The sequence below is a fragment of the Aspergillus caelatus genome (assembly GCF_009193585.1).
Source record: "Aspergillus caelatus strain CBS 763.97 unplaced genomic scaffold BDV27scaffold_388, whole genome shotgun sequence".
Classification (NCBI taxonomy): Eukaryota; Fungi; Ascomycota; class Eurotiomycetes; order Eurotiales; family Aspergillaceae; genus Aspergillus; species Aspergillus caelatus.
In genome coordinates, this window is record NW_022475651.1 from 1 (window position 1) to 24,630 (window position 24,630).

At 48.3% G+C, this 24,630-nt stretch overlaps 9 protein-coding genes across 9 annotated transcripts; 6 read left to right on the forward strand and 3 right to left on the reverse strand.

Moving 5' to 3' along the window:
• The first annotated feature begins 1,790 nt into the window (after positions 1 to 1,790).
• BDV27DRAFT_138553 (uncharacterized protein) lies at positions 1,791 to 2,578 on the forward strand. The gene has a single exon (XM_032069266.1). The coding sequence runs from the start codon at positions 2,125 to 2,127 to the stop codon at positions 2,299 to 2,301; it is 177 nt and encodes a 58-aa protein (XP_031920962.1). The 5' UTR covers positions 1,791 to 2,124; the 3' UTR covers positions 2,302 to 2,578.
• A 1,955-nt stretch (positions 2,579 to 4,533) lies between these two features.
• On the forward strand, positions 4,534 to 6,195 carry BDV27DRAFT_169924 (uncharacterized protein; the record flags this gene model as incomplete). Its single annotated transcript, XM_032075162.1, has 3 exons — positions 4,534 to 5,128; positions 5,188 to 5,969; positions 6,040 to 6,195. 3 exons carry the CDS (start codon positions 4,534 to 4,536, stop codon positions 6,193 to 6,195), a joined length of 1,533 nt encoding a protein of 510 aa, XP_031920963.1.
• An 840-nt stretch (positions 6,196 to 7,035) lies between these two features.
• On the reverse strand, positions 7,036 to 9,077 carry BDV27DRAFT_138554 (C2H2-type zinc finger protein). Its single transcript, XM_032069267.1, has 2 exons — positions 8,917 to 9,077; positions 7,036 to 8,842 (listed from the first exon to the last, which is right to left on the reverse strand). The coding sequence occupies exons 1-2, from the start codon at positions 8,993 to 8,995 to the stop codon at positions 7,218 to 7,220; spliced, it is 1,704 nt and encodes a 567-aa protein (XP_031920964.1). The 5' UTR covers positions 8,996 to 9,077; the 3' UTR covers positions 7,036 to 7,217.
• A 139-nt stretch (positions 9,078 to 9,216) lies between these two features.
• On the forward strand, positions 9,217 to 10,264 carry BDV27DRAFT_77075 (DNA-directed RNA polymerase core subunit RPO26). The gene is made up of 4 exons (XM_032077545.1): positions 9,217 to 9,386; positions 9,507 to 9,797; positions 9,857 to 9,976; positions 10,040 to 10,264. Exons 1-4 carry the CDS (start codon positions 9,352 to 9,354, stop codon positions 10,071 to 10,073), a joined length of 480 nt encoding a protein of 159 aa, XP_031920965.1. The 5' UTR covers positions 9,217 to 9,351; the 3' UTR covers positions 10,074 to 10,264.
• A 1,944-nt stretch (positions 10,265 to 12,208) lies between these two features.
• On the forward strand, positions 12,209 to 13,619 carry BDV27DRAFT_164100 (MCT family MFS transporter; the record flags this gene model as incomplete). Its single annotated transcript, XM_032073644.1, has 2 exons — positions 12,209 to 12,405; positions 12,491 to 13,619. The coding sequence occupies 2 exons, from the start codon at positions 12,209 to 12,211 to the stop codon at positions 13,617 to 13,619; spliced, it is 1,326 nt and encodes a 441-aa protein (XP_031920966.1).
• Positions 13,620 to 14,144: 525 nt separating this feature from the next.
• On the reverse strand, positions 14,145 to 15,115 carry BDV27DRAFT_77094 (peptide alpha-N-acetyltransferase complex B subunit NAT3). The gene is made up of 3 exons (XM_032077546.1): positions 14,857 to 15,115; positions 14,513 to 14,744; positions 14,145 to 14,443 (listed from the first exon to the last, which is right to left on the reverse strand). The coding sequence occupies exons 1-3, from the start codon at positions 15,023 to 15,025 to the stop codon at positions 14,272 to 14,274; spliced, it is 573 nt and encodes a 190-aa protein (XP_031920967.1). The 5' UTR covers positions 15,026 to 15,115; the 3' UTR covers positions 14,145 to 14,271.
• A 141-nt stretch (positions 15,116 to 15,256) lies between these two features.
• On the forward strand, positions 15,257 to 17,480 carry BDV27DRAFT_138561 (uncharacterized protein). Its single transcript, XM_032069268.1, has 2 exons — positions 15,257 to 16,339; positions 16,416 to 17,480. Exons 1-2 carry the CDS (start codon positions 15,621 to 15,623, stop codon positions 16,990 to 16,992), a joined length of 1,296 nt encoding a protein of 431 aa, XP_031920968.1. The 5' UTR covers positions 15,257 to 15,620; the 3' UTR covers positions 16,993 to 17,480.
• Positions 17,481 to 17,900: 420 nt separating this feature from the next.
• On the reverse strand, positions 17,901 to 21,578 carry tif32 (putative eukaryotic translation initiation factor 3 subunit EifCa). The gene is made up of 4 exons (XM_032077548.1): positions 21,352 to 21,578; positions 21,021 to 21,245; positions 18,567 to 20,941; positions 17,901 to 18,494 (listed from the first exon to the last, which is right to left on the reverse strand). The coding sequence occupies exons 1-4, from the start codon at positions 21,391 to 21,393 to the stop codon at positions 18,008 to 18,010; spliced, it is 3,129 nt and encodes a 1,042-aa protein (XP_031920969.1). The 5' UTR covers positions 21,394 to 21,578; the 3' UTR covers positions 17,901 to 18,007.
• Positions 21,579 to 22,388: 810 nt separating this feature from the next.
• On the forward strand, positions 22,389 to 24,262 carry BDV27DRAFT_138565 (guanine nucleotide-binding protein subunit gamma). The gene is made up of 3 exons (XM_032069269.1): positions 22,389 to 23,250; positions 23,333 to 23,390; positions 23,484 to 24,262. The coding sequence occupies exons 1-3, from the start codon at positions 23,099 to 23,101 to the stop codon at positions 23,544 to 23,546; spliced, it is 273 nt and encodes a 90-aa protein (XP_031920970.1). The 5' UTR covers positions 22,389 to 23,098; the 3' UTR covers positions 23,547 to 24,262.
• The last annotated feature ends 368 nt before the right edge of the window (positions 24,263 to 24,630 follow it).

Here is a 24,630-nt window from a genome sequence, read left to right on the forward strand (position 1 = left end):
AAAAAAAAAATAAAAGAAAAAAGAAAAAAGAAAAAAGAAAGAAAGGGAAAAAAATATCATCCCTGCTGGTCTTCCCCAAATTGATCAAACAAGATCGGCGTGGATCAGAGAAATTCGCTGCATGTCCCACCAATTTCATAGGAGGCTTTCTGTTTTTTCTTTTCTTTTTTCGATCTCTCCTTTCAGTTTCAGGTTAGCACCCATGATATAAGGCGGCACATTTAAAAAAAATTAAAATAAAACAAAACCCAATGAACCCCGAGGATCCACGATGACTATCAATACAATCTAGACTATTTCACCCCAATAACATATACATTTACACAGTGTAACTCATATCACCCGAATCTCAAACGGTATGTGTTTCCTGGACAAACTGCCCCCCGGGGATTTTGTCGCCATTGACCCGGGCCTATAAAATCCAAATCGAGTACGGAGAAATGCAAAAGATGGCTCTTGCTATCCAAATATAGTAACTTAAGACCTGCATGTCTTACTACATGACTGCTTTGTACCAGTACAGATACGGGCGCCTGTTCCGTCCATTTTTTGCCTTACCATATCATTCGGTCTTCGCCCTTCTACAGGTGAGGAGAAACAACGTAGGCTTGGCTGCCAAGATCGGTTTGGCCACCTAATGTCTACTAGTAGTTAGTATCGAGTAGTATTCCCCTTTCCCATTAGTAGTCTGTGCACTTGGCTTGGATGGAATGGGGTAACCCGGGTGGCCTGGTATTTGCTTGTACACGGTAAGGGTGTGTATCGAGTTAGGTTCTTCAAATGTATTGCCCAAGTGGATAAGAGATGGAACTCCCGCACTGCCACATCCCTTCTGTGCCACAACATCAAGTGCTTCGGAGGAGGTTACATTCCCGTTAAACTAATATGGCACTATGCAGCGCTATTTATATTAAGCAGGTATTCCTATGAGAGACTAAAACTGTTGTATCCAACCCCCCTCCCCTTTTGACAGCCTCCTTTTTACCCCTTTACTCCGAGTGGTAATTAAATTTGAACTTGCAGAACAGTCAGGGGAATATGTGTGGCACATAAAGGTCCGTATCTAAATACGGTACCTTGCCGCATCCACGGATACCAATCATGTTCAATGCCATCGAAACATTACCTTACCTTACCTACGTACATTGAATGGCATATATTCAATTTCGATGGCAAGCGATAAGTCCACGCCTCTCCTGAATGTATATTTAGTTAGTTAGTTACTGTGCTTGATTAGATAATTCCAACTATATGTACATATGTATGTACATTTACCGTCGGTATTATTGTAAGAAAGTTCTTTCCGGTCAACAAGAAGGTTATGGACGGCACGGAGTACAACGTGCTGACTGCGCACTGTGGCAACTTGCAACGACGACATAAAGTATGAGTTCCACCGCCCTGGGAATCTGCTACGCTTAAGTTAAACCTGCGGACCGGCCGGGATAGAAGGTCGGCCTTGACGCGCACTCCGGCCAGCGATCGTTGCTCAAAAAGGATCGTCTCGATGCAGATATGACCTCAGCAAGTGGAGGAGCTGGATCCCACGACCTTGGTTGACCGTCCTTCATGCTCTCCACGTAATGTTGCTTTTCTTTTCATCTCGTAACTTCTAATGTATCTCTTTCTTCGCTTTTCTTTCCTGCTTTGTTCCCGTACTTGCAGGCCACAGCTCGTATCATTGAGCAATGATAGTACTAATGTTCCGATTGTCTGATTGTTAGAAGTGGAGACAGCCATCTCTTAGGCTTGTTCTCTCCATACTTAGTACCCCGCCCCAGCCACCAACCAAAAAAAAAAAAAAAAGTAGCTTTCGCGCATAATAGACAAAGCTTTAGGTGAGATATACTACTTAGTACTTAGATCCATTTTAAGCTACTTACATTAAACTCAAGCCAATTGGATGTTACGGTGCAAGACCCTACCCCATCGCCAGTTCATCAATTGCGCAATTCCAAACGTACTCCGAGTACTTACTGTGTATACTACTGTGTTAAATTGCTAAATCAAGTCGCTCAGTCGATGACGAGCAGATAAGCGCTCTAGAGATTACCCTCCTCCTCAGTTTCAGCTCCGCCTTGACGATATCCAACCGGCACCCAGAAAGACGTCAAGCGACCCAGTATGCAAAGGAACAGCCTTACGTACTTCCAAGCAAGATCGGCCACTACGTATCCTGTGGCCCCGGCGATCCACGTGTTTCTGAACGGGGTCACTGTGCATACTATGTACTACTACTATAGTAGAGATACATGCATGTTACACGCACTTCTCTTAGACCCAATTGCGATTTATTCCTAGATTGCCCCGGGATAAAGGCATTCAGCACTTCACAATCTGCCTATCTTAGATTTATTATGTCGTTATATTGATACTCTGGGGGTCCCAGATTCATGCCCTTACCAAGGCTTCTGATGACTACCACTAGACCTCTCTGCATCATGCTCATGTATATACTTCCTACATATTTCCCAGCTGACTGTGACTTGCTCTTTCTGAGCCTTTAGAATCCCATGTTTGGGATGAAATAGCCAACATTGTGAGACACTTCTCATCGATATGACAGGGTCACAAAGTTGCAAAGGCAACAAACGTCTTTATTTATTACCAGTGAGATCTGGGACAGATCATTGTAGTCTTATATGCTCCCTCTACGTCCTCGAGATGATCTTGTCTCCTGTAAATACTTCCGATTCAATGTCTCTCTTCACGGAATGTCTGTTGGCCATCATCTCCCGGATAAATACTTCGCACTTGACACCCTGGGTGAGTGCTCACCTAGCGTTGTAAAGAGGAAGCCTTTGAATTGCAGAACACTATTTGATCTTGATCCCGACGCGACTTATGAAATCTGCAGTATCTCCTGGTATCTATTGGCCGTGTATCTTGTTGGAGTCTTCCGGAAAGCTCGGCGTGTATGACAAGAACAAACAACTGAACATAAAAAGGAGCGATCAAGATTCTAAAAGGATTCCTGAGGATATTTGGCACATTTTATGGCTTCATATAGAGAATGTGATGCATCATGTCCGATACGCCTTTACGACAACGTTCACCGTTAGTATTTATATAGTCCGAATACTTACTCGATATCGCCATTAGGCACTGATATTGTCGCAGATCCCAGCATGTTTATCTAGCGAGGAAATTCAACCAGGACCTTAAGTGTAATACACCGCTCGACCTGGCAACTGCTGCCATGAGAAAGTTCAACCCGATTCAACTTTCCGATCCACCTCGTGCTTCAATGACAGGTGATATCTCACATCTGGACGATCATCATCGGGAAAAGTGCTCTATGTGTCCATTCTCTACTCCGTGTATTGGATCGCTACCCCCCAGTGCCGCCGGAGCTCAAAATAAACATCGACTTCAATACAGTTGATTGAATCGAGAAAGGATGAAAATTAGCTGAAAGAGTCTGATACTAAATATCGTAAACTTACATCGTGATTGAGCCTTCTCCATCACTGACATCTATTTAGAAGTGTACTGGGTTTCTTTATCACAACCGTTCTACTCATAATTACCAAACAAATAATGTCATCGATAGGTCAAATCTGCGAACTGTTCATTATTTTACTCAGTGGGAAAAAAATTAATTATTAGCATTGTAACTGTGGGCAAAAGGTAATGCTAAGTCGAACCAGAACCGCAAGACAAAAGAAGATCAGCTATATTGCTGATATTGCTGCTTTTGGAATAGATATCAGATCTAGACTACTACATATAACAAGAGGGGAAATACTATTTATTCGAGCTTGGATAGCTATATATATTCATAACCTTGCAGCTGGTCGGGTTAGACTATAGATCACCAGGATAGGGTGGCTTGCCCTGATAGTGACTTCAAGCACTCATTGTTATAATATGAAAATTTGTAAAATTTCCCCTGAGAATTGTTACAAAGGAAAGCCACAGACAAGATTATTAGTAGAATGGACGAAGAGAAGCTACGTTCAATCACTAGTACTGGCAGGTATTGGTAAGTTCAGTGGAGAATTTACTAGAGAATATTCTATTCCTCTATTAGCAATCACCATATCAAGGATATAGGTTATGTTGCTGTTTGGGTTATCTAATTTGTGGAGAAAACCTTTCAGCGACTTGTTATTGTGAGAATCTTACAGTGAGGGTATGATCTTATTTGCACTAAGTTACTGTCTTATCCTAAACTCTCAGTGTCGAATGAATTCACTGGATTTTGTCTCATTCACTTCATGAACCCCTCACACCCTCCGTTGTCGTGTTGGACCTTGTTTGTTTCCTATCATTCTCTTCTTCATCTTCTCTTGCACGGTTCTGCAGCAGAGACACGCCTGTGGATCTCTTCATCAACCTTGACTAAGAATACTTATAACGATCTAGATTCACTATCTAGGTAATCCCCGAGAAGTTTGTCAAATTCTCCCAATACTAACCTATGCCCATTCCATGCCATCTCCTACTCTTTGGCTTGCTTCTATTACAGCATAGCAGAAGGTGGTACCTGATCTTGAATGTTTCTATCGAGTATTTTATCGGGAATGCAACATGGAGCTGTTCAAGCTTTGCCCTACGCCCCCTCCGGAGCATTCTGAAGAGGATAACTCTGCCTCGGCCATTGATATTCCATTAGATATCCATGGCTGTGGATTGTTGGACGAGAAAGCGAAAGAGATCACCGATACTGAAAAGAAGAGAGTGGAAGAGCTGATGCAGCAGTTCACTAAAGGCTTCGACCCTGGCCTCTTTCCCAGAGAGGTCGTAACCAGCCTTTCCCTGCTATCTGACAAGCTTTTCCCCGGATCGTATGCTCACTTATCAATCATTCTGCTCGAGAACTGTGGCAAGATGCAGGGAATCCAGGCAACTTTGGAGAAATGGCTTCGTGAGCGTTACAAACGCTGGGCAATTACACATCCCGATAATACTAGTATCACCGACGAGACGTTCTTCGGCGCCGAGCTCGAGATGTTGAGAAAGCTGTTGGCGCCTTTGCGTGGAGAGGATGCTACGCGTGTCTACTGGATGAACTCCAGATATCCTCATATTGTGAAGGTGTGCCAGCAACTCGAGGCATCGGTGAAAGTCATTGAGGAATTCAAGCAAGACATTCTCCGAGCAATCAAATCAAAAGATGAGCACAGTAAGTAGAAAGCCCGCTTCGAACTTGGATTTGGATCATCAAACTGATTACCTGCTTAGAAACTATTTACAACCCTCTCCCTGTATCCCAAGAACGAGCAGCAATGATGAGCATGAGGGACATTCGACTCCGCGCGTGCAGGGCTTCCCTGAGCTGGGATGGCTTTTCAGAGTCCGATATCGAGCTTACCGTGTTTCATCAGTACTACAAAAACCACCTAGCAAGAGCAGACCCAGCGAAAGCGCGCGCATCTGGCTGGCTGCCACCATCGTCGCCGAGAACCCCTCGCGCATCTGCCGAGGAAGCGGAACCGGGGGACTTGGCTCATTGGTCATCTGAGGACTCCAGCAATGTATCTCTCAACCTGATGCTCAAAACGGCGCTGTGGCTGAGTGTAGCAAGAGGATTAGCTGCCGTACATCTCTTCTGTGATATCGCCAGACAATTCACCATCCACAAACCTTCAGCGAGGGCCGATGACAGTTACATTTCTTATTTGCAGCATCTTACTCAGATCAGGATCTCGGTAGATGGGGTTCGATCACGTCGCTCTACACCTTTCCCCTACCGTGACGAGGCCTTATCCCGCTGCAACCCAGACTACTTCGGTGATGTGTGGCGATCCAGCCAGAGCTTGACAGCTGATCTTGTCGGGAGTGTGTCTTTCTACAAAGGGCCTGATGAGAGCTTCAATCTATCAGAAGCCTCGCTCCCTCGCCGTTCTTTCCGCAAAGAGATGCGCACACTCGAACAGACTGTTGCGATCCAGGGAAGCCTAGCTGGGACATCGTCTCTGGTGGATGTTCGTCCAAGGGGAAGACATATCCTTGGAAATGACCTGGTAAGTTACTCTCATAATAACTTCACCTCAAATTAGAATCGTCTATCTGACCTCCATCTCTTCTGACTAGAAGGGCAGGATTGAGGCTCCACAGCCAACACGCCTTCCAGCCACAGTCCCTGCCCTAACCCGGTCAATAGAACGAACCACCTTGACAGATGCTCATGAACGTTGTGTCGTCAAGCCGGTTACAGCAATACACAACAAGCAGCCCGAGAACACATGATTAAAGCCCAGAGGAATAGTGAATTTGGTGTGGTTATTGCAAATCATGGATCTGCTACCTCGGAAACGAACAAAAAACTCTCTTTTGTTCTAACAAAGAATTTGGAAAATACTCAGCCGCTCGAACTGGGCTTTCTTGAAATACAAACACAAATAATGGCTTATGGATGATGATTAGTTAATTCAGGGTTGTTTACGGTCATTTCCAATTCCTGCCTATTGCGCTCCATTCTGTCTTCGCCTCTCTTCTCTCTATCTCATTCGATACTCTGCAGAAATCTTCCCTCCAGTCCAACTTTGGGCGTGCACAGTTCATCCGTTTTCTCAGCAGCAAGCGCAGGCCCTATTATTCTCATTGTTAAAGGGGAGCATAACTTGTTCCAGAAAGAGGATCACAACTGTTCCTGTATCAAATTATTAACACACTGTGAAGACAAGAAAATATGGGGGGAAAAAAAGGAAAAAAGGGGGGGGGGGTTGGGGGAAGGGAAGAACTCAACTCACTAGACTAGATAACCATATCTTGTTTCTCTCACTTTCCCTTAACCTTAACAGTACCTACTCACCAGGAGTCAAGACAGCATAGCTTTAGTCTCATTTGTATTCGAGCGTGGGCTGTTTTTTACATAACAAGGTACGAAGATGGTTTCTTTCGCGGAAGTTATCAGGGTCTGCGTATGCTAATGGTTTCTACAGCCCGATGTCTATGTATGTTTCCCGTTTCCTTGAGATTTGGCTATTTGAGTACCGGAGTTTGTACACATTAGGCGGAATGTGGAAAGATGAAGAGTGCCAAGGGTTAATTTCTTTACGACCTAAATTGATTGAAGTGGGATCAAGCTTTGGGAGATAGAGTGGCATATACTTCATTATCTGTGAACTAGACTGTGAGGTACTTTTGTGGTATCATATGCGCAAAGAAGATAGTAAAAGAAAGAAAGTAATGTGGAAAATAGAAAGAAAAAAGATGTCGCCAGGTGTCGCCAAGAATAAGAAGAACACGAGATTATTTGTATGGAATCTCTATGCGTCCATCATATTATACGCTAGTAAAGGGTCAATCATCGCCATATCGTCAGCATCTGATGTCTTCGAATCAATATCTTGCATCATAAGGTTGGAGTCGAACTCCAGGTTACTGGGGAAGTCTGGCGGGTTCAAATCCGCAAGGGTATGTTCGTTCTTTGTGCCCAGGCCTGCGCTCGCACCTAAGGCTTCCCCTAGTATATACGGTTCATAAGAGGGGTCGTTGTCAAACTCAAGGCCGTAAATTCCAAGCATGTCACCAGTAATAGGCTCTGGGTCTTCAGCCAACAATGCTCGCTGCATGAACATATCGCGGATCTCGTCCTCAGTGCAGCTGTGTTTGCTGCCCATATGAACCCAAAGGTCATAGTTGCGGTGGAAGCGGTGCGCACAAGTGTCGAAGAAACACCGAATGTGGCGACCTGTTTCCTCGGCGTAGCCTTCACCCGTCAGAGCGGCCAGCGCTGATATACCAGTGGGTCTACTTTGAGCATTCTGTTGTCCTTTACCCAGACCAAGACGTTGTCGTCGTTCGGCTTTAGCATTCAGGCAACCAAGGTGTGCGGTACGAATATGTTCTTCGAGAGCGAGTTTGCTTCCGTATCGCTTTCCACATCCATCTCCTATCCACCCCGCTACCTTTTTGGAGCTCGAGAGATCCGTCTCGCCACAGACGAACCGTTTCTCTCCTTGATGGACGGTCCGGATATGGACCGTCAAGTTTCCCTTCTTCGTGAAGCTTCGATCACACCCGGGGACTACACATGGGAATACCTTTCGTTCTTCGAGAGTCACATCTCCGTGTGCAACTTCAAGATGCCGACGTAGTTCACGGGCTGTCGAACATGTGATAGAACAGTTAGGGCATTGTGGGGGATGGGCAGTTTTGATGTGAGCCTGAAGAAGAGCATAGGTAGGGAAAGTCACTGCAGACATGCCAGCCGAAAGATTATCTGAGGACGGGTCGGTGCCTTCCATATGCTGCGAGCACTCCGTGCAGCTGAACCGCTTCTCAGTGTGAACTCTACTCTCATGTGCTCGCAGGTGACCAGCTGTGTCAAAAGCCATAGAGCATTTCTGACCAGTGCTTGGGTCAATATGCGGGCATTGGAATGGTTTTCGCTTCAAGTGGACAGTCGTTATATGCTTCTGGAGGGTCGAGTGCTTTCGGAACGTTTCATTGCAAGGAGGGTATTCCGTACAGCGATACTTTTCTTTTCCATCATGAGCAGCCAAATGGCGACGAAGACGGGATCCAGTTACAAAGCTCTTCCCACACCCCGGCCGGTCACATACGTAATCTCGGACTCCGGTGTGAGCGCTCTTGATATGATGGTTCAAATGCGAAACTCGCAAAAATGTCTTATCGCAGTTATCGTGCGTACAGTTGAAGAGCCTTTCGTTATTATGCGAACGAAGATGTTCCTGAAGGCGAGCTGGACGATTGAAGGCCTTTGTGCACCCGTCGAAAGGGCAGCGGTGAGTCTTCAGCTCGGAAGGGTACCTGGCTGAGATTGTTGAGATCGGAGTTGCCGGGGTTTCATGAAGGCTATTGCTATCTATGCTCCCCTCATCTGATGATACGTAGTCGCAATCGGAATGACCTTCCTCATAAATTGGGTCTACGTCCATTGAATAATGCTTAGTCTTTTTCTTTTTTTCAATGATTCTGAAGGCCAGAAGGGAGCTTCCTTACCGGTATGATCCAGTGCCGTCTGCTTGAGGATTTTCTTGGGAGTATCAAAGCCTTCCGAAGCTTTTCTTTTTTGGCCCATAGCTCAGGAGTATTAGGGTTACTGCCCCCAAGCCTATGATCTCATTCAGGACAAGAATTTAACCAAAGAGCGACAGTTGAGAACGACGATAAATTTAATTCAAGACCGCTTATCGTTAAATTTTGCCGGAAGATGCTGTTAAAGCGGTGAGGTTAAACTCCAAAAGGGGACTAGTGCCTAAGGAACTTTTTCCGCCGCCTTCTGGAGTCGCGATATCGAATTCTTCACTCGGAAGCTCCGTCGCAACATCAATCGCTTCACCCCAAATCGTCCGGGACTCCGTGTTGGCTTTTCATTCGCTTGTGTGGCACTTGTTCTCCATCTTTCCCCCGTTCCTTCGCTCTTAAACAGGCACAATGTCTGACTACGGTGACCACGGTGACGAGGACAAGTAAGAAGCCATTTTTCCACAGCAACCTACAGCTAGCGCAAAGAGAAGAGGATGCGCCAAACAGATCTCTTTGCCGATGGTTGTTTCAATAGAAGATCTTCTGGTTTAACACTTTTCTAGCTATGACTTCGACGCCGGTCAGGACTACGATGACAATGAGCCCGAAGACTTCTTGAACCCCGAGGACATTGAGGGTGTGGAAGGCGCAGAAGCATACGGAGAGGACCACTACACCCCCGCAGTCAATGGAGATCGCGTTGTCGTTTCGGGCGATCCCAGCGCCGGATACTCGGGGAAAGTGATGGAGCAAGTGCGGGAAAGGAAGGTGCCAAACGACCAGCGCACGACAACCCCCTACATGACCAAGTATGAGCGGGCGCGTGTTCTGGGCACCAGGGCCTTGCAAATCAGGTGGGTCATAGACCGGTATTCACTGAACGTGGGGGATTGTTACTCTGACATATTAACAGTATGAACGCTCCTGTGCTTGTGGATCTTGAAGGAGAGACAGATCCCTTGCAGATCGCCATCAAGGAACTGAATCAGAAGAAAATCCCCCTTATTGTGAGAAGATATCTGCCTGATGGATGGTAAGCGGCATTTTGATTCCTTAGTTTTACAGAGTCAGGTTGACTGTTGTTTCTCTCATTTAGGTACGAGGACTGGACATGCGAAGAATTACTCTAAATAAAAAGATGGGATGGGTGGCTGTGTATTGGAAATTGGGCTCTTTCTATCATGTACGTTCTTTCATTCCTTGTGTGCAGCATAGCGTTTGGAGTTTTGGAGTAGGAAAGCGGACCACAATGGCTAGCCAGCCTGGGTCACTGGGAAGGGGGGAAAAAAAAAAACCTCAAAACGATAACGCAGTACAGTCTATTTCAATATAGAAAAAAAAAAAATAGTTTTGATGTTGACACTATTGCTTTTCATAGGACCTTGCCATGCTACTATAAAGTAATTTTAGACGCGCGTTTACACTTATCATCCGGATTAATGGTGACCAATTTGCTACCTTCACGAAAGTATTACAACTTTTTCTACACATTAGCTGTGTACCCCCCGGTCATGGGCACTTCAGGACGAGACATTACTGCCTGTACAGTACCCGTTCGATGAGATTACCGGGACCAGACTTCAGGGTCATTGCGAGCCTTGTGGGTATTCAGAAGAACTGGCTTCTAAGCTCCACGTGTTTTGATATAGGTGATTCCACCCCGAATGGTTGAAGGTTTCTGAAGGGCATCACAGTGTCCAATTTCGGAAAGCATCATACACTTCTATTCTTGACAGCTTCTACACACTATATCCCATTAGTGACGGGCCTGACGACCGTAATATACGGACTGGCTAGTCCAAACTGTCTCTATCTAGTCTACTATAACTCAGGACAGATGCCACTACTATGCAGTGAGTGTCGGTTGTTTAGGTCATGCACCGCGGCTTGGCTTCGAAGCGGACACAGAGCCAAGCTCGATAAAGTTACCCTAACGTAAGATGTAGTGGAGACATCGAACCAGGTATAGAGAGGGAGAGTTGACAGAACTCAGGAGCTAGCTACGTAACCAAGTACATTGATTGAAGCCGTTTTAGGATCTGCACCGGGAGGAAAATTTTCCGGGCCGGATCAGATATCCTATCAAACGATGCGAAAGGCGATAAACAGGCTATTAAGGACCTTTTTAAAGTTCCCCCACATTCTGATACTGTAGACCTTGTTACATCACTGCTTATGATACGGAGGTCCTTGGTTGTCAGACGGACGATAATGGCCTTCATGCAGATATCAATCGATAAGGCCGCATCATAATCCCCCACGTGGAGATTTAGGGCTTCTCCGTATCAATACTCCGTACAAATTTATTCACTCGGAGTTGAAATGGGAACTCCGCAGACTCCACTGGGTCGTGACTCATGGAAAATGACCTTAATTTCGTCCACCTCCTTTTTTGGGGCCGATATACGGTTGTATGGGCTGAGCCAATTGATACCAAGACAGCCAAGATTCCTGGAAGATCTTCCTTTGGAAGATTGAATGCGACATGGATTAATAATATGGTCTCCTTCCCCGCTGGATAATCGGCACGTTGACACACTACTCAGCTAGACGTTTGATGCGGTGACTGCCGACCACTCTTCCTTGAGCCAATGATGGGGCCCCATGAAACTACAGGTCTCAATCATGGTCGGTCTGAAGCTCAGGTGTTGGCATTCTCAATACTTGGGGGTAGCTTTGCAGTTGAATCTCGATACATCAGGATTAAAGGTTCAGCATCGGATATGGCAGTCACCGTCGGCAATGCGCCGTGAAGCGGTTGACGCCCTGTGTACTCGGTAATTCAGTCGCTAGCCAGTAGGGTGCATTCCACCGATGGGTCACTCACAAAATTCTCTGTTCTAGCGGCTAGCCTGCTTTTTCTCTCAAAAAAATTTTTTTTTTTCATTTTTTCTTGAAGGATGGGCCCCGTGATTGTGGACCATCTCCCCGAGTCTCCACCGGCGGCCCTGGGTTTAACCTGGTGCGCGAGCTTAGCCTGGTATCGGCCCGCTGAGACAAAAGGCGCTGAGAAATTGTAATGCCAATGTATAAATCTCCGCTTTTCCGGTCTCAGACCACTTGTAGTTTTCTCTTCGCTTATCTATTTGGGGTATCATTACCATCAGTCTGCCAGACTTTGTCGAAAAGCGCCTTCCTCAACTTGACCACAGCCTCGTTGTGCGTGTCTATCTCACCCTCCCGTCCTTTTCGTCCTTACTTGTGTCTTCTATGTGTTTCTGCATTCGCAGAAAGGCTGTCTAACCGCAAGTGAGGCGCTGTCAATATGGGTACGGATGCTGATATCGAAGAAAAGATTGTCGTGGATCCCGGGGCAGGCAACAACCTTCACAATGGCAGTGAACAGACATCCGATTTGTCGGACTCTTCGTCTGGGGGGGAAACCGAAGAGCCAACATTTGATACGGGGTTGAATACCTGGCTGCAAGTTCTTGGCTCGTTCTTCTTGTTCTTCAATTCTTGGTATGTACCATGCATATGTCGTGCGATTCAGTTGGACATATATCCTTTACTTGAGAGGCAACTCGCTTACTTGGTCATGTTTTAGGGGTGTCATCAACACCTGGGGTGCATTCCAAACATACTACGAACAAAGTTTCTTGTCCGACATGTCCTCAGACTCTATTGCTTGGATTGGATCCTTGCAGTCGTTCCTTCTTATGTTGTTTGGGGTCGTGACTGGTCCCCTATTTGATGCAGGCTATTTCCGTGGCCTTATCACCTTTGGGACTGTTGGGCTGCCATTTGGCCTTATGATGACTAGTCTATCCTCCAAGTTCTGGCACCTAATTCTCGCACAAGGGGTCGTTATCGGATTATCAGCCGGCTGTCTGTTCGTCCCCTCTGTCGCCATCCTACCTCAGTACTTCCAAAAGAAGAGAGGTTTGGCCAATGGACTGGCTGCTTCGGGAAGCAGCATCGGTGGCGTGATCTACCCAATAATGTTCAATCAATTACAGCAGAGTGTTGGGTTCGAGTGGGCTACGCGTGCAGTAGGGTTCCTTTGTTTCGGAACCTGCTGTATCTCATGTTGCCTCATGCGAATGCGCTTCCAGCCTAAGGAGAAACGTAAGCTGATTCAGCTTTCAGCGTACAAAGAACCGCAATTTGTCATGTTTTCCCTCGCTATGTTCATGGGCTTTTTGGGGTTCTACAACTTCTTATTCTACGTCCAGTCCTACGCCATCGAGACCGGGATTGTCGATTCTAACCTGGGTTTCTATCTTCTTGCAATGCTGAACGCCGGGTCCACCTTTGGACGAGTCTTGCCCAACTTCGTTGCCGACCATACCGGCCCCTTGAACGTCCTCACCCCTGCCGCTACCGCTACCGCTATTCTTGCCTTTGCTTGGATTGGTGTGCACAACGTCCCTGGTATCATTGTCTTGGCCATTCTATATGGTCTCACTTCCGGTGGTTTTGTGTCGCTGCCGCCGGTGGTTATGGCTAGCATGACCAAGGACATCCGTAATTTGGGAACACGCTTGGGTATGGTCTTCTCAACCACTTCCTTCGGACTATTAATCGGAACACCGATCGGCGGTGCCATTCTGGACAGCACTCATAAGTATCTTGGTGTCCAACTCTTCACTGCCTGCTGTCTCATCACGGCTTCTTCGATTTTCGCTGCGCTGAGACTGTCTCGCACTGGCTTCCACTTTGCTGTTAAAGCCTAAACTCTGGTGCCATATCTCTTTCTACCAGGCCTACAAGCGAAATGAGGAAACGCCGTTCTTGCTCTTCTGGGCCAAGGGGTGATAGGAAAAACGAAGCCACTCCAACTCAGAGCTATCAGCGTCCCTTCTCAGGGTTTCCGTGTCGCTCCACGTTTGTCAGAACAGAGACGGGACATAACTCCCCTGAGGCTCAGTTTTCAATGAGGATTCATCGAGAACGCCAGTCACATAGTCGGCTCCTAACGGTACACCCCAAGCTGAACAGATGGAAACGATCGGACGATCTCTCCATACAAAGTCATTGCATTATGCCGGGAGGCTGGAGTTTTGGGTCCTACAAAAGTTGCATGCTTTCATAGAGATTTGCGATAGAATTTGCACATATATACATAATGTTGAATAGATAGACTAGAATTTCAGTACATTTGACGCTACAGTATTCTAAGCGCCAGAAACATTCCTAGAGCATACGTTCCACTCCCTTGCAGTTTTCATTATTCCGTACACATTTACATCAACACTATCTAGCAGAATGCGAAGCACTGCAAAAGAGAGAGAAGGTCAAAGATAACACCTAAACACCTAAATGCTAAGATATACCGAGCTTGTAAAATGCGCACACCTAATCAAACATCGAAACAGGCCAGGAACTCTATGAAACATCTTCCGGACTAACAAGGAAATCCTCGCCATTCTCCCGTACATGTTGTAGATTCTTATCTCGAGAGCATGGTTTCCGCATATCAAATGCGTCTTCACCGGAATCTGACATCCCTGTCGGATCATCGCTATAGTAATTAACTACCCGCCGGAATACAGAGTATCTGTGGTACGAGCCCCCTCGTCAGCCTTGCAAAACTCACGCCATGCGCATCAAATAGCGGGATACTCACCCCATTCCCTTATACATATCCACCGCTATCTTATTCCCAGCTCGGACATACAAGTCAACAAACCAGGCGTCGTTGATGTCAGATCCACGCTCGAGTCGCTCCGTGAGACGGCGAGCGTGGCCAAGCCGACGCCATGCTGGCGCCACTGTTAAGACGGTGATGTGGCCGTGCCAGGGAGTATAGTGTTCGGAGTGACGCATGGATGGGTGTTGTTCTTCGGTCTTTCCCATGACTGTTATGTGAATGGCGCCACGTTAGCGACATGCATATGCGATATGTAGTGGGGCCCTGATTCTAAATCTAGGTGCCATGGAACAAGTATTATGACTATTCCGTCCACATACTGTAACCGACGATGCCTTCCCGGCGGTCTTGGACGCTGCTGAAGAGGGAGGGCCACCGCATGAGGTAATTGAGGTAGAAACCCAGGTCATAGTTCTCCGTTAATGGGTCGAGATTCGTGAGGTTGAGGGAGAGTAAGTCCGTCGGGGACATGCGCCGGATGGAACTCATTGTGGCGTGGACAGTATGGAATGGAAGTGAATATGAGTGGAAGGATAAGAATAGGTAATTAGTGATAGATATTCGAAACAGAGAATTAAGGTGGGAAATTATTGTCGTGAAAGGTAAATTGAATTGAAGCTCCGCCGTGGGGAAAGAAACCATCGGCCCAATTGGGGCTTCGGCGGTCACGGGAAAAATGCCGCTCTGGCCGATGATTTGGACGGACGCAACTTTCCCTTATTTTACTTCACGCTATCTTCCATTCTTTTCCTCCCTCGCATCATTGTCACTGGTAAATATCTTGATTTGCTTTTGATATACAGAGTTTGAATTCCGTCTCTCCTTTGTACATATATCATCTTGAGCGTCCTGGTGATGCGGTCGACCGCGTATTGTTGACATCCTTTTTTACTTTACTTCTCCCCCCTCCGCGCAGCCCCCTAGTCACGTTCCGAGGCCACCATCGGAGGGACCCTTGCAGCTGCAATTTCCAACGGCTCTTTCGGTCCGCTATATTAAGACGTTGACCGAGTGACACCTGCACTCTTTCTTTTTCCTGCTTTCTCCTTTTCCGATCATCTATGCAACTGGCTGGGATTGAATCATGCCGTCCATCCCACCATCTCCCCTGAGGCTGTCTCACCGCCATAATCAGAGTCAATCCAGCATCGACTTTGACCCTATTTCTCCGGGCACCTATGCTCCAAATGGCTTCTCTCATAGTCCACCAAGGTCGCCTATGTCTCCTCGCTTTTCAGCCCCGTCATCTCCGGCCCGCGGACACCATGCGCAAAGCATAAACGGATCTCATTATAGAATGTCGGGTGACTTTGGGAGTGCTGCGGACATGGGCGGGGGTGGCTTGGGAAACCTTGCAGACGAACTGGCTGATGCTTGGGAGCAGGAGGAGGGTGGCTATGGGTATGCGTCAGGACAGGAGGTCGAACATATCCCTGCGGATTCGCAACATATGGATCGCAGCGACTCAGAAGACGGCTATCACATGGGAACCAGGACACCATCATCGGGGTACTCGTCCGAGCGTGCTTCTCTACAGCCTCCAAAACCTAAGACTCGGAATGGAGGTCATCGACATCGCCGAACCGAATCACAGTATGACGGTTCAGACTATGGCCCTGACTCGGACCTAGAGGAAGCTGCGGACATCTCGCCAAGTCTAGAGATGCAGATGGCGGAGGTTGAGAGCTTAGCTCGGCGGGGACTGGAAAACAATGGGAGTGAGAGTGATCATGCCATTGCTCGCGTCGTTGAGGCACTTCGGGATCTTGGGGGGCAGAGTGGGATCGAGAATAATGCTATGAGGTAAGGCCTTGTTTCAGTCGTCCAGGCTGATTTGCTTTTATGAAGTAATTATACTGATTCCGGCTTCTCCACACAGACTTATCACAGCACACTCTTCCATCACTTCACATCTCACCCACCAAACTCGGACTCTCCAAACACTCACCCACCCTCTACTTTTCTCTCCTTTCCCTCTTCTCTCCGAAGATGCCATAGATTCCCTTATCCCTCTAATCGACGACGAGCTCTTACCTAACCTCCCTTATCCTTTCCCCGTCCAATCCCATCACTCATCAAGACCCGCAACACCCTCGCACTCACCCGCTCTGAACCCACTCTACTCCCTCCAATCGCTCGTCTCACAAACATCCGAAATCACACTCTCTTTACAAAGCTTGAGCGATACGCTTTACGAATCGCGTCAGCTAACAGCCACCGCCTCTCGAAGGCTCCGATCTGCGCGCGAACTGGTCTCTGAACTCCGCCGTGAAGAAGAAGGTCGCGAAGAGGGCGCCCGGTGGATTGAGAAAGGCGACTGGGATCGCCGTCTCCGAGACCGGGAAGCCGGGCGCGAGTGCGGAGACGTCGTCAGCGGCTTCGAAGCCGTATGCGGAGAATGGAGGGAGAGACTCTTCGGAGCTGCCGGCGCAGAAGCCGCCACCGCTGCTGCTTAAAACCAAACTCACGACTTTTGTTGTTCTTCGTTCTTTCTCATCTGCGACTCCCAGTATCGCTTCCAGATGGAAATTCTCACGATAACATCGCCTCATCATATGAATGATCTGCGTAATATTAGAGGCTGCGACATACCCCCTTTTTTCACTTTATCTTTGACTATTTCTTTTCTAAGTATATAGATCTTTACGTCATACACTTATTCCTTTGTTCTGATCAAATGCTCAACTTAAATTCAGCATGAGACAGCCAGACATACATACGCCCCATCTATCTCTTTCATTCAAAGTACTTAACCTTACCAACCGCGGTCCACTAGATCCGACATCTTATCTTATTCAATTCTCTTTTGTTGTTCCTGCTCTTTCTCTTCGCAGGTCGAGATAAATTCCTTTACCAGTTACACCGGTCTGTTTCTTACCAGTTAATTTCTGCTTTGTACAGTAAGGCGTTTGTAAAGGAAACATCAGATAAACAAAGAATGCCATGAACTACCTAACGGAAATTACCCACCCAAGGAAATAACCAGACGAAGGACGCTACTCGATTACTAGGAGTGACATGGCCGTAACAATTCCCGGATAAATCCGCAAAATGTCTATAAAAGGTAGGTAAGAATGTCAAGTCAAATCAACATGAATTGGACATCATACACCACCAATTACCCATCGGAAAGAGTTTCAACAAAAGTAGAAGGTAAAATCATATACGGTGAAAGAAAGAGACTCATAGCTTCTGCATTATCCATCAAAGTAGCTGTCGGACATGACAGAAAAGAAGAGGGTGAAGACTTCATTTAATGGAACATAAATGCATTTGGTGACATGAGAGACTATCTAGGGACCAAATTAAAGGATGTCCCAGAAGTCTCAGCGATCATCATAGAAACAAGGTAAGTGATACCGTGGAGGAGACAATGCGAACATGAGGGTAAAAGAGAATAAAAAGGGAGAAATTGTAAAAGCAACACATCCTTTCAACATTCCAAGAAACTTTTCAAACGACGTGAATTATTTACTGGCCTTGTTGCTGCTTCCACCGAGGCACCCACTTTCCACTGCTCTTAGGCTCCTCAGAAGTAGTAGCGGGGGTTTGCGTACGAGAGGGGGGAGTGGAGGAACCGGAGTCGCGAGCACTAGGGGGCACGTAGCGAGATGGTGCAGCGCCGTTAGAAGGGGGAGCAGCAGGGGCAGCTGCAGAACCAGAGCGGAGATGAGGAGGCACGTAGCCACCAGTTCTGCGGGGAGGCTGGGCAGCAGGCTCTTCCTTGGCAGGAGCAGGAGCAGGAGCAGGAGCAGCACCGCCGGTGGACTCCTTGGCGGCTTGGCGCTCTCTCCAGCTAGGTCCGCCACCAGTGCGAGGAGCCAGGTTGAGGCGAGGAGCAGTACGTTCAGGCTCTGCACGAGTCGGCGGCTCTGGAACACCGGTTCTCCGGGAAGCACGACGGGCTTCGGCCTCCTCTTCGCGCTGCTTCTGTTTAAGGGCCATCTCATCGAGTTTCCTGTAAGGGAGGTTAGCAACATTCTCCAACATCGACAAAGTAGACCACAAGGGATCAGAACTATGAACTCACTTTCTCTCCTCTTCGCGCTTAGCCTTCTCCTCAGCCAGAACACGTCTGCGCTCTTCCTCCTTGGCAGCACGCTCTTCTTCCTCACGCTTGATACGTTCCTCTTCCTCCTTCTGGCGACGTTCAGCTTCCTCACGCTCAGCCCTCTCACGGCGCCTACGGTCCTGCACTTCCTTGATACGTTGCTTCTTCTTAGCCTCGAAATCTCTCTCGGCCGCCTTGCGGCGCCTCTCAAACTCCTCGTGGCGCTTCTCAGAGACATCCTTGCGGAAGGTGTTGAATACAGGTACCAGACGGCTGAGGCGGTGCTTGAGAGCAACAGCCTCCTTGTGCTTATCCTCAGCCTCCTTCATGGTCTCAGCCTTCATGGCCTCGTAGAGCTCCATATCATGCTTCTTCTGTGCCTCGTAGTCGGCAGGAATGTGTTTCAATTCCTCGCGACGGAAAGCACGCTCCAGATGGTCAATACGCTTGCCAGTGGTGCGGATACGATCGTTCAGCTCGTTCTTCTCCTTCTCGAGCTGGGCGAGCTTCATCGCGCGGAGGCGGTTAGCATCGAGGTCCTTGAGATCAACTTCGCTGAGGTCAATGCCCTTCACTCCGCTCTTCAACTCCTCAATTTGCTTCTTGAGTTCCTGCTCGCGAATACGATCCTGCTCATCCTTGATGCGCTTCTTCTCGCGCTCGCGCTGTTCATCAAGCAGACGCTGCTTCTCAGCCTCCTGGAGCTGCTGGGTACGGATCCGCTTGCGGGTCTCCTCCTCTCTTTGCTTACGCTGCAGAGCATCGGTGGCGGCCTCCTTCTTCTTGTCGATAAGGGCACGGCGAGCCAAGGTCTCCTCATGCTCCTTGGCAGCACCGGCAGCAGCGCGGGCGTGGGCCGCCTGCTTGGCTTGCAGACGAGCCTCGTTGTACGAGGGATCGACATACATGCACGAAACATGGAGGGTCTTGGCGAGGCGGGTGAGCTGCAGGCGAGCGATTTCAGCAGGGGTGTTCTGCATGCGCTGCACCGAGCCCACCTCGCTTTCAGCAGAACCAGCCGCGCTGCCAGAGTGCAGGGCCTTAGCGGACGAGAACACATCGCTGTCGAAGGTAAGGACACCCGAGATGTGGTCTACCCGAATGGCAAGATCACCCTTCTTGCAGCCGTTCATGATGAACTTCTCGATCATGGCGGGGGTGACCTGGAAGGGGTCGGGGAACTGGGCCAGCTCGTACACGAACTTCAGCGAAACCGACTCGTAGACCTGAGACAGCTGCTGGAAGAGACGGGTCAGAATGACCTGCTGCAGAGGCACAACGTATTTCTCCATCTCGGGATCAGCACCAATCTGCTTGAGGATGGGGGTAATCTTCTTGCAGATGGACAGGGGGTGGAAGTCGACCTCGAGGATGTTGTAGAGGTCACGGATCTCAGGGCGAACACGCATGAGCAAACCCTTGTTGAGAGCATCCTTGAAGAGAACCGCACGGGTGGGAGACTGGGCCATACCCAGGAGGTTGGTGAGGCGAGTGTTCTTGTTTTTGCGAACCTCGTCCACATCGACCAAGGCGCCACGAGAACGAGAGGTGCTGATCACGGGAATGGCAAGAGCAGACAGGAGGACGAAAGAGGCGGCCTTGGTCATGTCGGCATCAGTAACGGAAGGGTTCTCCTTCTTGGTACCCTGGCCGGCAGCGAGGCTGGCAGCAGACTGGCGGAGGAGGTTGTAGTAGCGGCTCCAGGCAGCGGCGTGGAAAAGGTAGTTCTCGCTAACTAGGAAGATGCGGGCCAGCTTCTCGTAGTAGTTGGCCATCATGACGTTCTTGGCCGGGCGCTTGCTGAGGCTCAGAAGGGTGTGGATATCCTCAATGCTGCGGAAAGCCTCCTGCCAGAGTTCCAACTCAACGGCCACATTCAGCTGCTGGAAACGGGTATCCAAGTGGCGCTGAAGAGTGTCGGGATCGCTGAGGTTGATAGCGTGCATCTGAGCAGAATACTTGGCAGCGTTCTGCACATGGTTCCGGAGGAGCTCACAGAGTCTGCGGAATTCCGTCTTGCGGGTGTACTTCAGGCAGAACTGGAAGGCCTGGAGGGCGGTAGTCTGGTACATAACCTCGAGACGAGCATTGTTCTTCAGGATTTCCAGAACGGTCCGGTAGGTCTCCCAAAGGAACTTGAGCCATGGGGTCACGACAGCACGGTCGGTACGATCACGGGACTGCTCGCCCGAAACAGTGGCGAGAAGGATGGTCTCGGGGGTTTCAATGGCTTCCAAATCCTCCACGTTAGTCGAGGGGGCGGCGGATTCCAACGAGGACTGGATCTCATCGGCCTTCGCTTGGGCTTCGGTCACCTTCTTCTCGGCGAGTTCGATGAACTTCTTGAGGACGACCTGCAAATACACACAACCTGTAAGCTTCTAACCAATACAGACAACCGCTTCCACCTCTGGTCTCCCATGATTCGCGTACCTCGATAGTGGCCACATTGGTGTTCTGGGCGATGTTCTTATATTGATACAATCCATCCTTGGCGGCCTTTCCCTTGCGAAGATCCACGCACAGCTCGACGAAAAGTAGCATAACCGGTTCCAGCGACACGATGGGGCTGCTGCGCGTCCTCTTGGAGGTGACATGTTCGTGAAGGACATTAAGGGCGGCGGGGGCCTGGCCCACGGCGATAAGTTCCTGAGCCCTCTAAGACGAGCAAAAAAGCCAGCGTTAGTTTCCATCAGACATCTCCGTTATCCGCGACCGTCGGGATTTTGCATCAATGTCCATCGCAGTAGAAGGTTCCACTCACCTTCAGGACATTTTCGGGCTTGATATGAGGAGGCGGCGGCATGATGGGTGATGAATGCTTCGGGATAAGCGATTCCTATCGAATTATGGCAAAAACGGCACACGTCTGTGGTTCGAGGGGCGAAAAAACGGTGGATTTCGCTCGACAACGGCGGGCAGCAAGTGTCGAAAGCGATAAAGTCCCTATTTGCGAATACACTGCCACGCGACGGCCCTTCAACGTCGGTTAGGGAGGGATCTTTGGGCTCTGGCGGGCGTTGTGCGAGATTTCAAAAAACAGGCCGAAGGGCTTCCCACTTCGGTTAAGCGACCTGCGTCACGTGATGTGAACGAGGAGTCAGCGCGACGGCGCGTGATATCTCACTCAATGTCATCGTATAAATATGCAATCTAGGCTGGAACTCAAAGAGAGGTCTAATCCCTGGCTATATTTCTGTAAGGGAATGGGGGACTTGCCCCAGGGTGGTTCGTGAGCCTGGAGTCATTCTGATATCCTGGAAGAAGAAGAAGCTCGGACTCGGACAATACACCGGCTGGAGAACAATGGGGTCGCATTCCACCAGGGTCCATCTTCATGACCGTTAAGCTGGGGAACCACTTTGTTGTAGTATGTACGGTACTAGGTAGTACCTGAATCATGTCGAGTACTTCAGGTCATCATCCAGCCTGCAGAGCAGGCAATGACCATGACATGAATTCATTACCAACTATGGAATAGACCATGAAACAGACCATCAATGGCCTGTCGTCACGTGTCGCGTATGGTACGGTAACATTGAGATTTGAGAACACGTGAGAGAATTGGAACTGTCCATGCGAGAGACATTCAATGAGGAATGTAATACAGAAGCGGACGTAAGATCAATCAGAATCATAATAAGAAGAACTATTAGTCCAACGAATTTCGGGTTTTCTTCTTAAGAGCTTTGATGAATAAACAATCGGATGATCCGTTCCCAAATTCTACTACATTTTCGGCATCGATCATCCGCCTTTTTTTTTTTTTTCTTATTTTTTGTTAGGGGAGATACTGACTAATGAGACTAAGTGACTAGCTAGACTAGTTATATTTTACTCCATTTTTCCCAAGTTCAGGGGGGGGGAAGAATAAGAAAAGCTGAGAAGAGGGAGAGAAGGGAAAGTTGGTTAGTTAATTAAAAACCAACATCCGAGATTCCCTTCCCCCCCCAAAAAACCAAACCAAAGTTCAAAGGTCGCCTCACAGACCACCCCAATTCTTCATTTCCCTTTCTTTCTCCTCTTTCTTAGCTTCTCGACTTGTCACTCTTTTCCCAAGTTCTAATCCTTGTCTCGGGGACTCACCTTTTTTGCTTCTTTTTTATTTTTTTATTTTTCTTCTTCTTCTATTCTTTTATTTCCACTTGAGCAATTATCTCCGGGTCAACCTATTCGGTCGTTCTCTCCGTTGAACCCTTCCCCCCCAAGTAATATTGGAACGTCGTTCTCTCGCTCATAATTTAATTTCCTCCCACCATAAACCGCAGCCTCTCCCTTTTGGTCGGCGTCCGCCTTTCTCTCCCCTTACTCGGCTCGACGCGCGAACCTTACTTGACCACCTTCTCTTCCTTCCTACTACTTACCGGTCCAACCCACACAAACCCCCCCCTTCCCTTCCCGTGTGTGCGCATATAGTTAATTCGCACCTCAAACCGTCCCGATAACAAAAAAAAAAAAAAAATTTAAGGACAAAAAAGAAAAAGAAACAAAGAACAATTTAGTCTATCACGATGCCTGCTTACGAGCTTCGATCGGGAGGGGATGTTAAGAACAAGAAGCAAAGTGTGGCCGATTTGAAGTATCGACGATTGACAGAGCTCAATGCTCGTCTGAAGGAAGACCTGGACCGTCCCCGGGTCAAAGTGTCCGAGGCTGCGATGTCGTACGTCGTCCCCAATTACCACTTGGTCTACCCCTCGTGTGCGACCGACGGATACTGATATCAACCGTCTTGACTGGAACAGGCTGATTAATTACTGCAACAACACTCGCGACTTTATGGTACCTTCCGTATGGGGTCAGGTATGCGCCGTCAATTCTCCCCTCCACGAGGGACTCAGCGTCTAGCTCGTGCGATCGAAACAAAATCAGGGAAACTAACCAACCTCTCCCCAGGTCGACAAACGCGATGACCCATACGCCCCTCAGCAGCAGGGAGGTTGTTGCACGGTCATGTAATGGATCCATGACATTCCACGCCATTAACTAAGCTACCAAGCGGTCCATTGTACCCTCAAACGCTACGACATCACCTTCTACTACCTAATCTTATTCTTCTCAATACCTCTTTTGACCTTTGGAAACGTCGCATCGCTACCCACTCGTCACGACCAGGACCACGTACCGACAACCCGACAACCGATCAGCGGGGAGGCGCGGGATTTCTGGGTGCTCGTGAAGCTGTTCAGCCCCCGAAGGAAACACGCGCTGGACCTGCATGAACTTCGGACGCTGACGACGGGCCAGTGTACGGTCGCATTGGCCTATGGGATCCGCTGTTGATGACCTCGATAAACTTCGATATGCGACGTCTCTCTTTTTCCTCTTTTCCTTTTATTTTTCTCTTTGAGCTATTTGTGCCTTGATGTGTTGAAAATTCCCTTTCTAGCCTTGGCGGTATGCCCATTTCTTCCCCAGTGATATCTTTGATTCCTTGATATTTCCTATGTTCTGCTGTTATGGATGGTGTGGGCTCTTTTTTCCTTCTTAGTCCTTTTTCCCTCTCAGATTCCTAAAGAAAATCACCACAAATCCTCGGAGGGACGATGTGACGTTCCTGGCGTCAGATTTGATGGTCCTTCTTGTATCATAGATTTGGTGGTCTCGAACCAACTATAATACCGACATGAATGATTCAAATCCCGGGAGCTGCAGCGCAAGATGCACACCATCTCAAAATTGTATGTATGCAGTAAGCACTATCGTAAGCATTCGACCCAGTACCAGCAGCCCCGGAGGAAACAAGCTGCATAAACCAAGAGAAAACTACCCCATTGAACAAATCAGAGTCCGCCATGAACAAAAAAAAATCCACACAAAGAAGAGCCTCAGCTCTACTTAGTCGTTCTCGCAAACTCCACCCGCCGCTGACATCATCCGCCGCCATTGACTTCCTTGCGATTGATATCAATCCCGACCATAGATCAATCACTCACCACCCCACCTTCAAAACCATCACATCCCACCAAATAAAACGATCCGAAGGCAAAACTATCCACCAGAACTAAATTCTACAACCCCAAGGCAGATTCATTTCAGGGAA

Coding starts and splice junctions, on each gene's coding strand:
- tif32 (XM_032077548.1), bottom strand. CDS start 21,393: ATGCCGCCGCCTCCTCATATCAAGCCCGAAAATGTCCTGAAG. Junction 21,246..21,351: donor AGCCCGAAAATGTCCTGAAG/GTGAGTGGAACC, acceptor TGCTCGTCTTAG/AGGGCTCAGGAACTTATCGC. Junction 18,495..18,566: donor AAGCGCGAAGAGGAGAGAAA/GTGAGTTCATAG, acceptor CCTCCCTTACAG/GAAACTCGATGAGATGGCCC.
- BDV27DRAFT_138554 (XM_032069267.1), bottom strand. CDS start 8,995: ATGGGCCAAAAAAGAAAAGCTTCGGAAGGCTTTGATACTCCCAAGAAA. Junction 8,843..8,916: donor GACGGCACTGGATCATACCG/GTAAGGAAGCTC, acceptor CAATGGACGTAG/ACCCAATTTATGAGGAAGGT.
- BDV27DRAFT_77094 (XM_032077546.1), bottom strand. CDS start 15,025: ATGAGTTCCATCCGGCGCATGTCCCCGACGGACTTACTCTCCCTCAAC. Junction 14,745..14,856: donor GGAAGGCATCGTCGGTTACA/GTATGTGGACGG, acceptor TTCACATAACAG/TCATGGGAAAGACCGAAGAA. Junction 14,444..14,512: donor GATATGTATAAGGGAATGGG/GTGAGTATCCCG, acceptor CTCGTACCACAG/ATACTCTGTATTCCGGCGGG.
- BDV27DRAFT_77075 (XM_032077545.1), top strand. CDS start 9,352: ATGTCTGACTACGGTGACCACGGTGACGAGGACAA. Junction 9,387..9,506: donor GACCACGGTGACGAGGACAA/GTAAGAAGCCAT, acceptor ACACTTTTCTAG/CTATGACTTCGACGCCGGTC. Junction 9,977..10,039: donor AGATATCTGCCTGATGGATG/GTAAGCGGCATT, acceptor TCTCTCATTTAG/GTACGAGGACTGGACATGCG.
- BDV27DRAFT_138561 (XM_032069268.1), top strand. CDS start 15,621: ATGCCGTCCATCCCACCATCTCCCCTGAGGCTGTCTCACCGCCATAAT. Junction 16,340..16,415: donor ATCGAGAATAATGCTATGAG/GTAAGGCCTTGT, acceptor TTCTCCACACAG/ACTTATCACAGCACACTCTT.
- BDV27DRAFT_138553 (XM_032069266.1), top strand. CDS start 2,125: ATGCAAAGGAACAGCCTTACGTACTTCCAAGCAAGATCGGCCACTACG.
- BDV27DRAFT_138565 (XM_032069269.1), top strand. CDS start 23,099: ATGCCTGCTTACGAGCTTCGATCGGGAGGGGATGTTAAGAACAAGAAG. Junction 23,251..23,332: donor GTGTCCGAGGCTGCGATGTC/GTACGTCGTCCC, acceptor TGACTGGAACAG/GCTGATTAATTACTGCAACA. Junction 23,391..23,483: donor TACCTTCCGTATGGGGTCAG/GTATGCGCCGTC, acceptor ACCTCTCCCCAG/GTCGACAAACGCGATGACCC.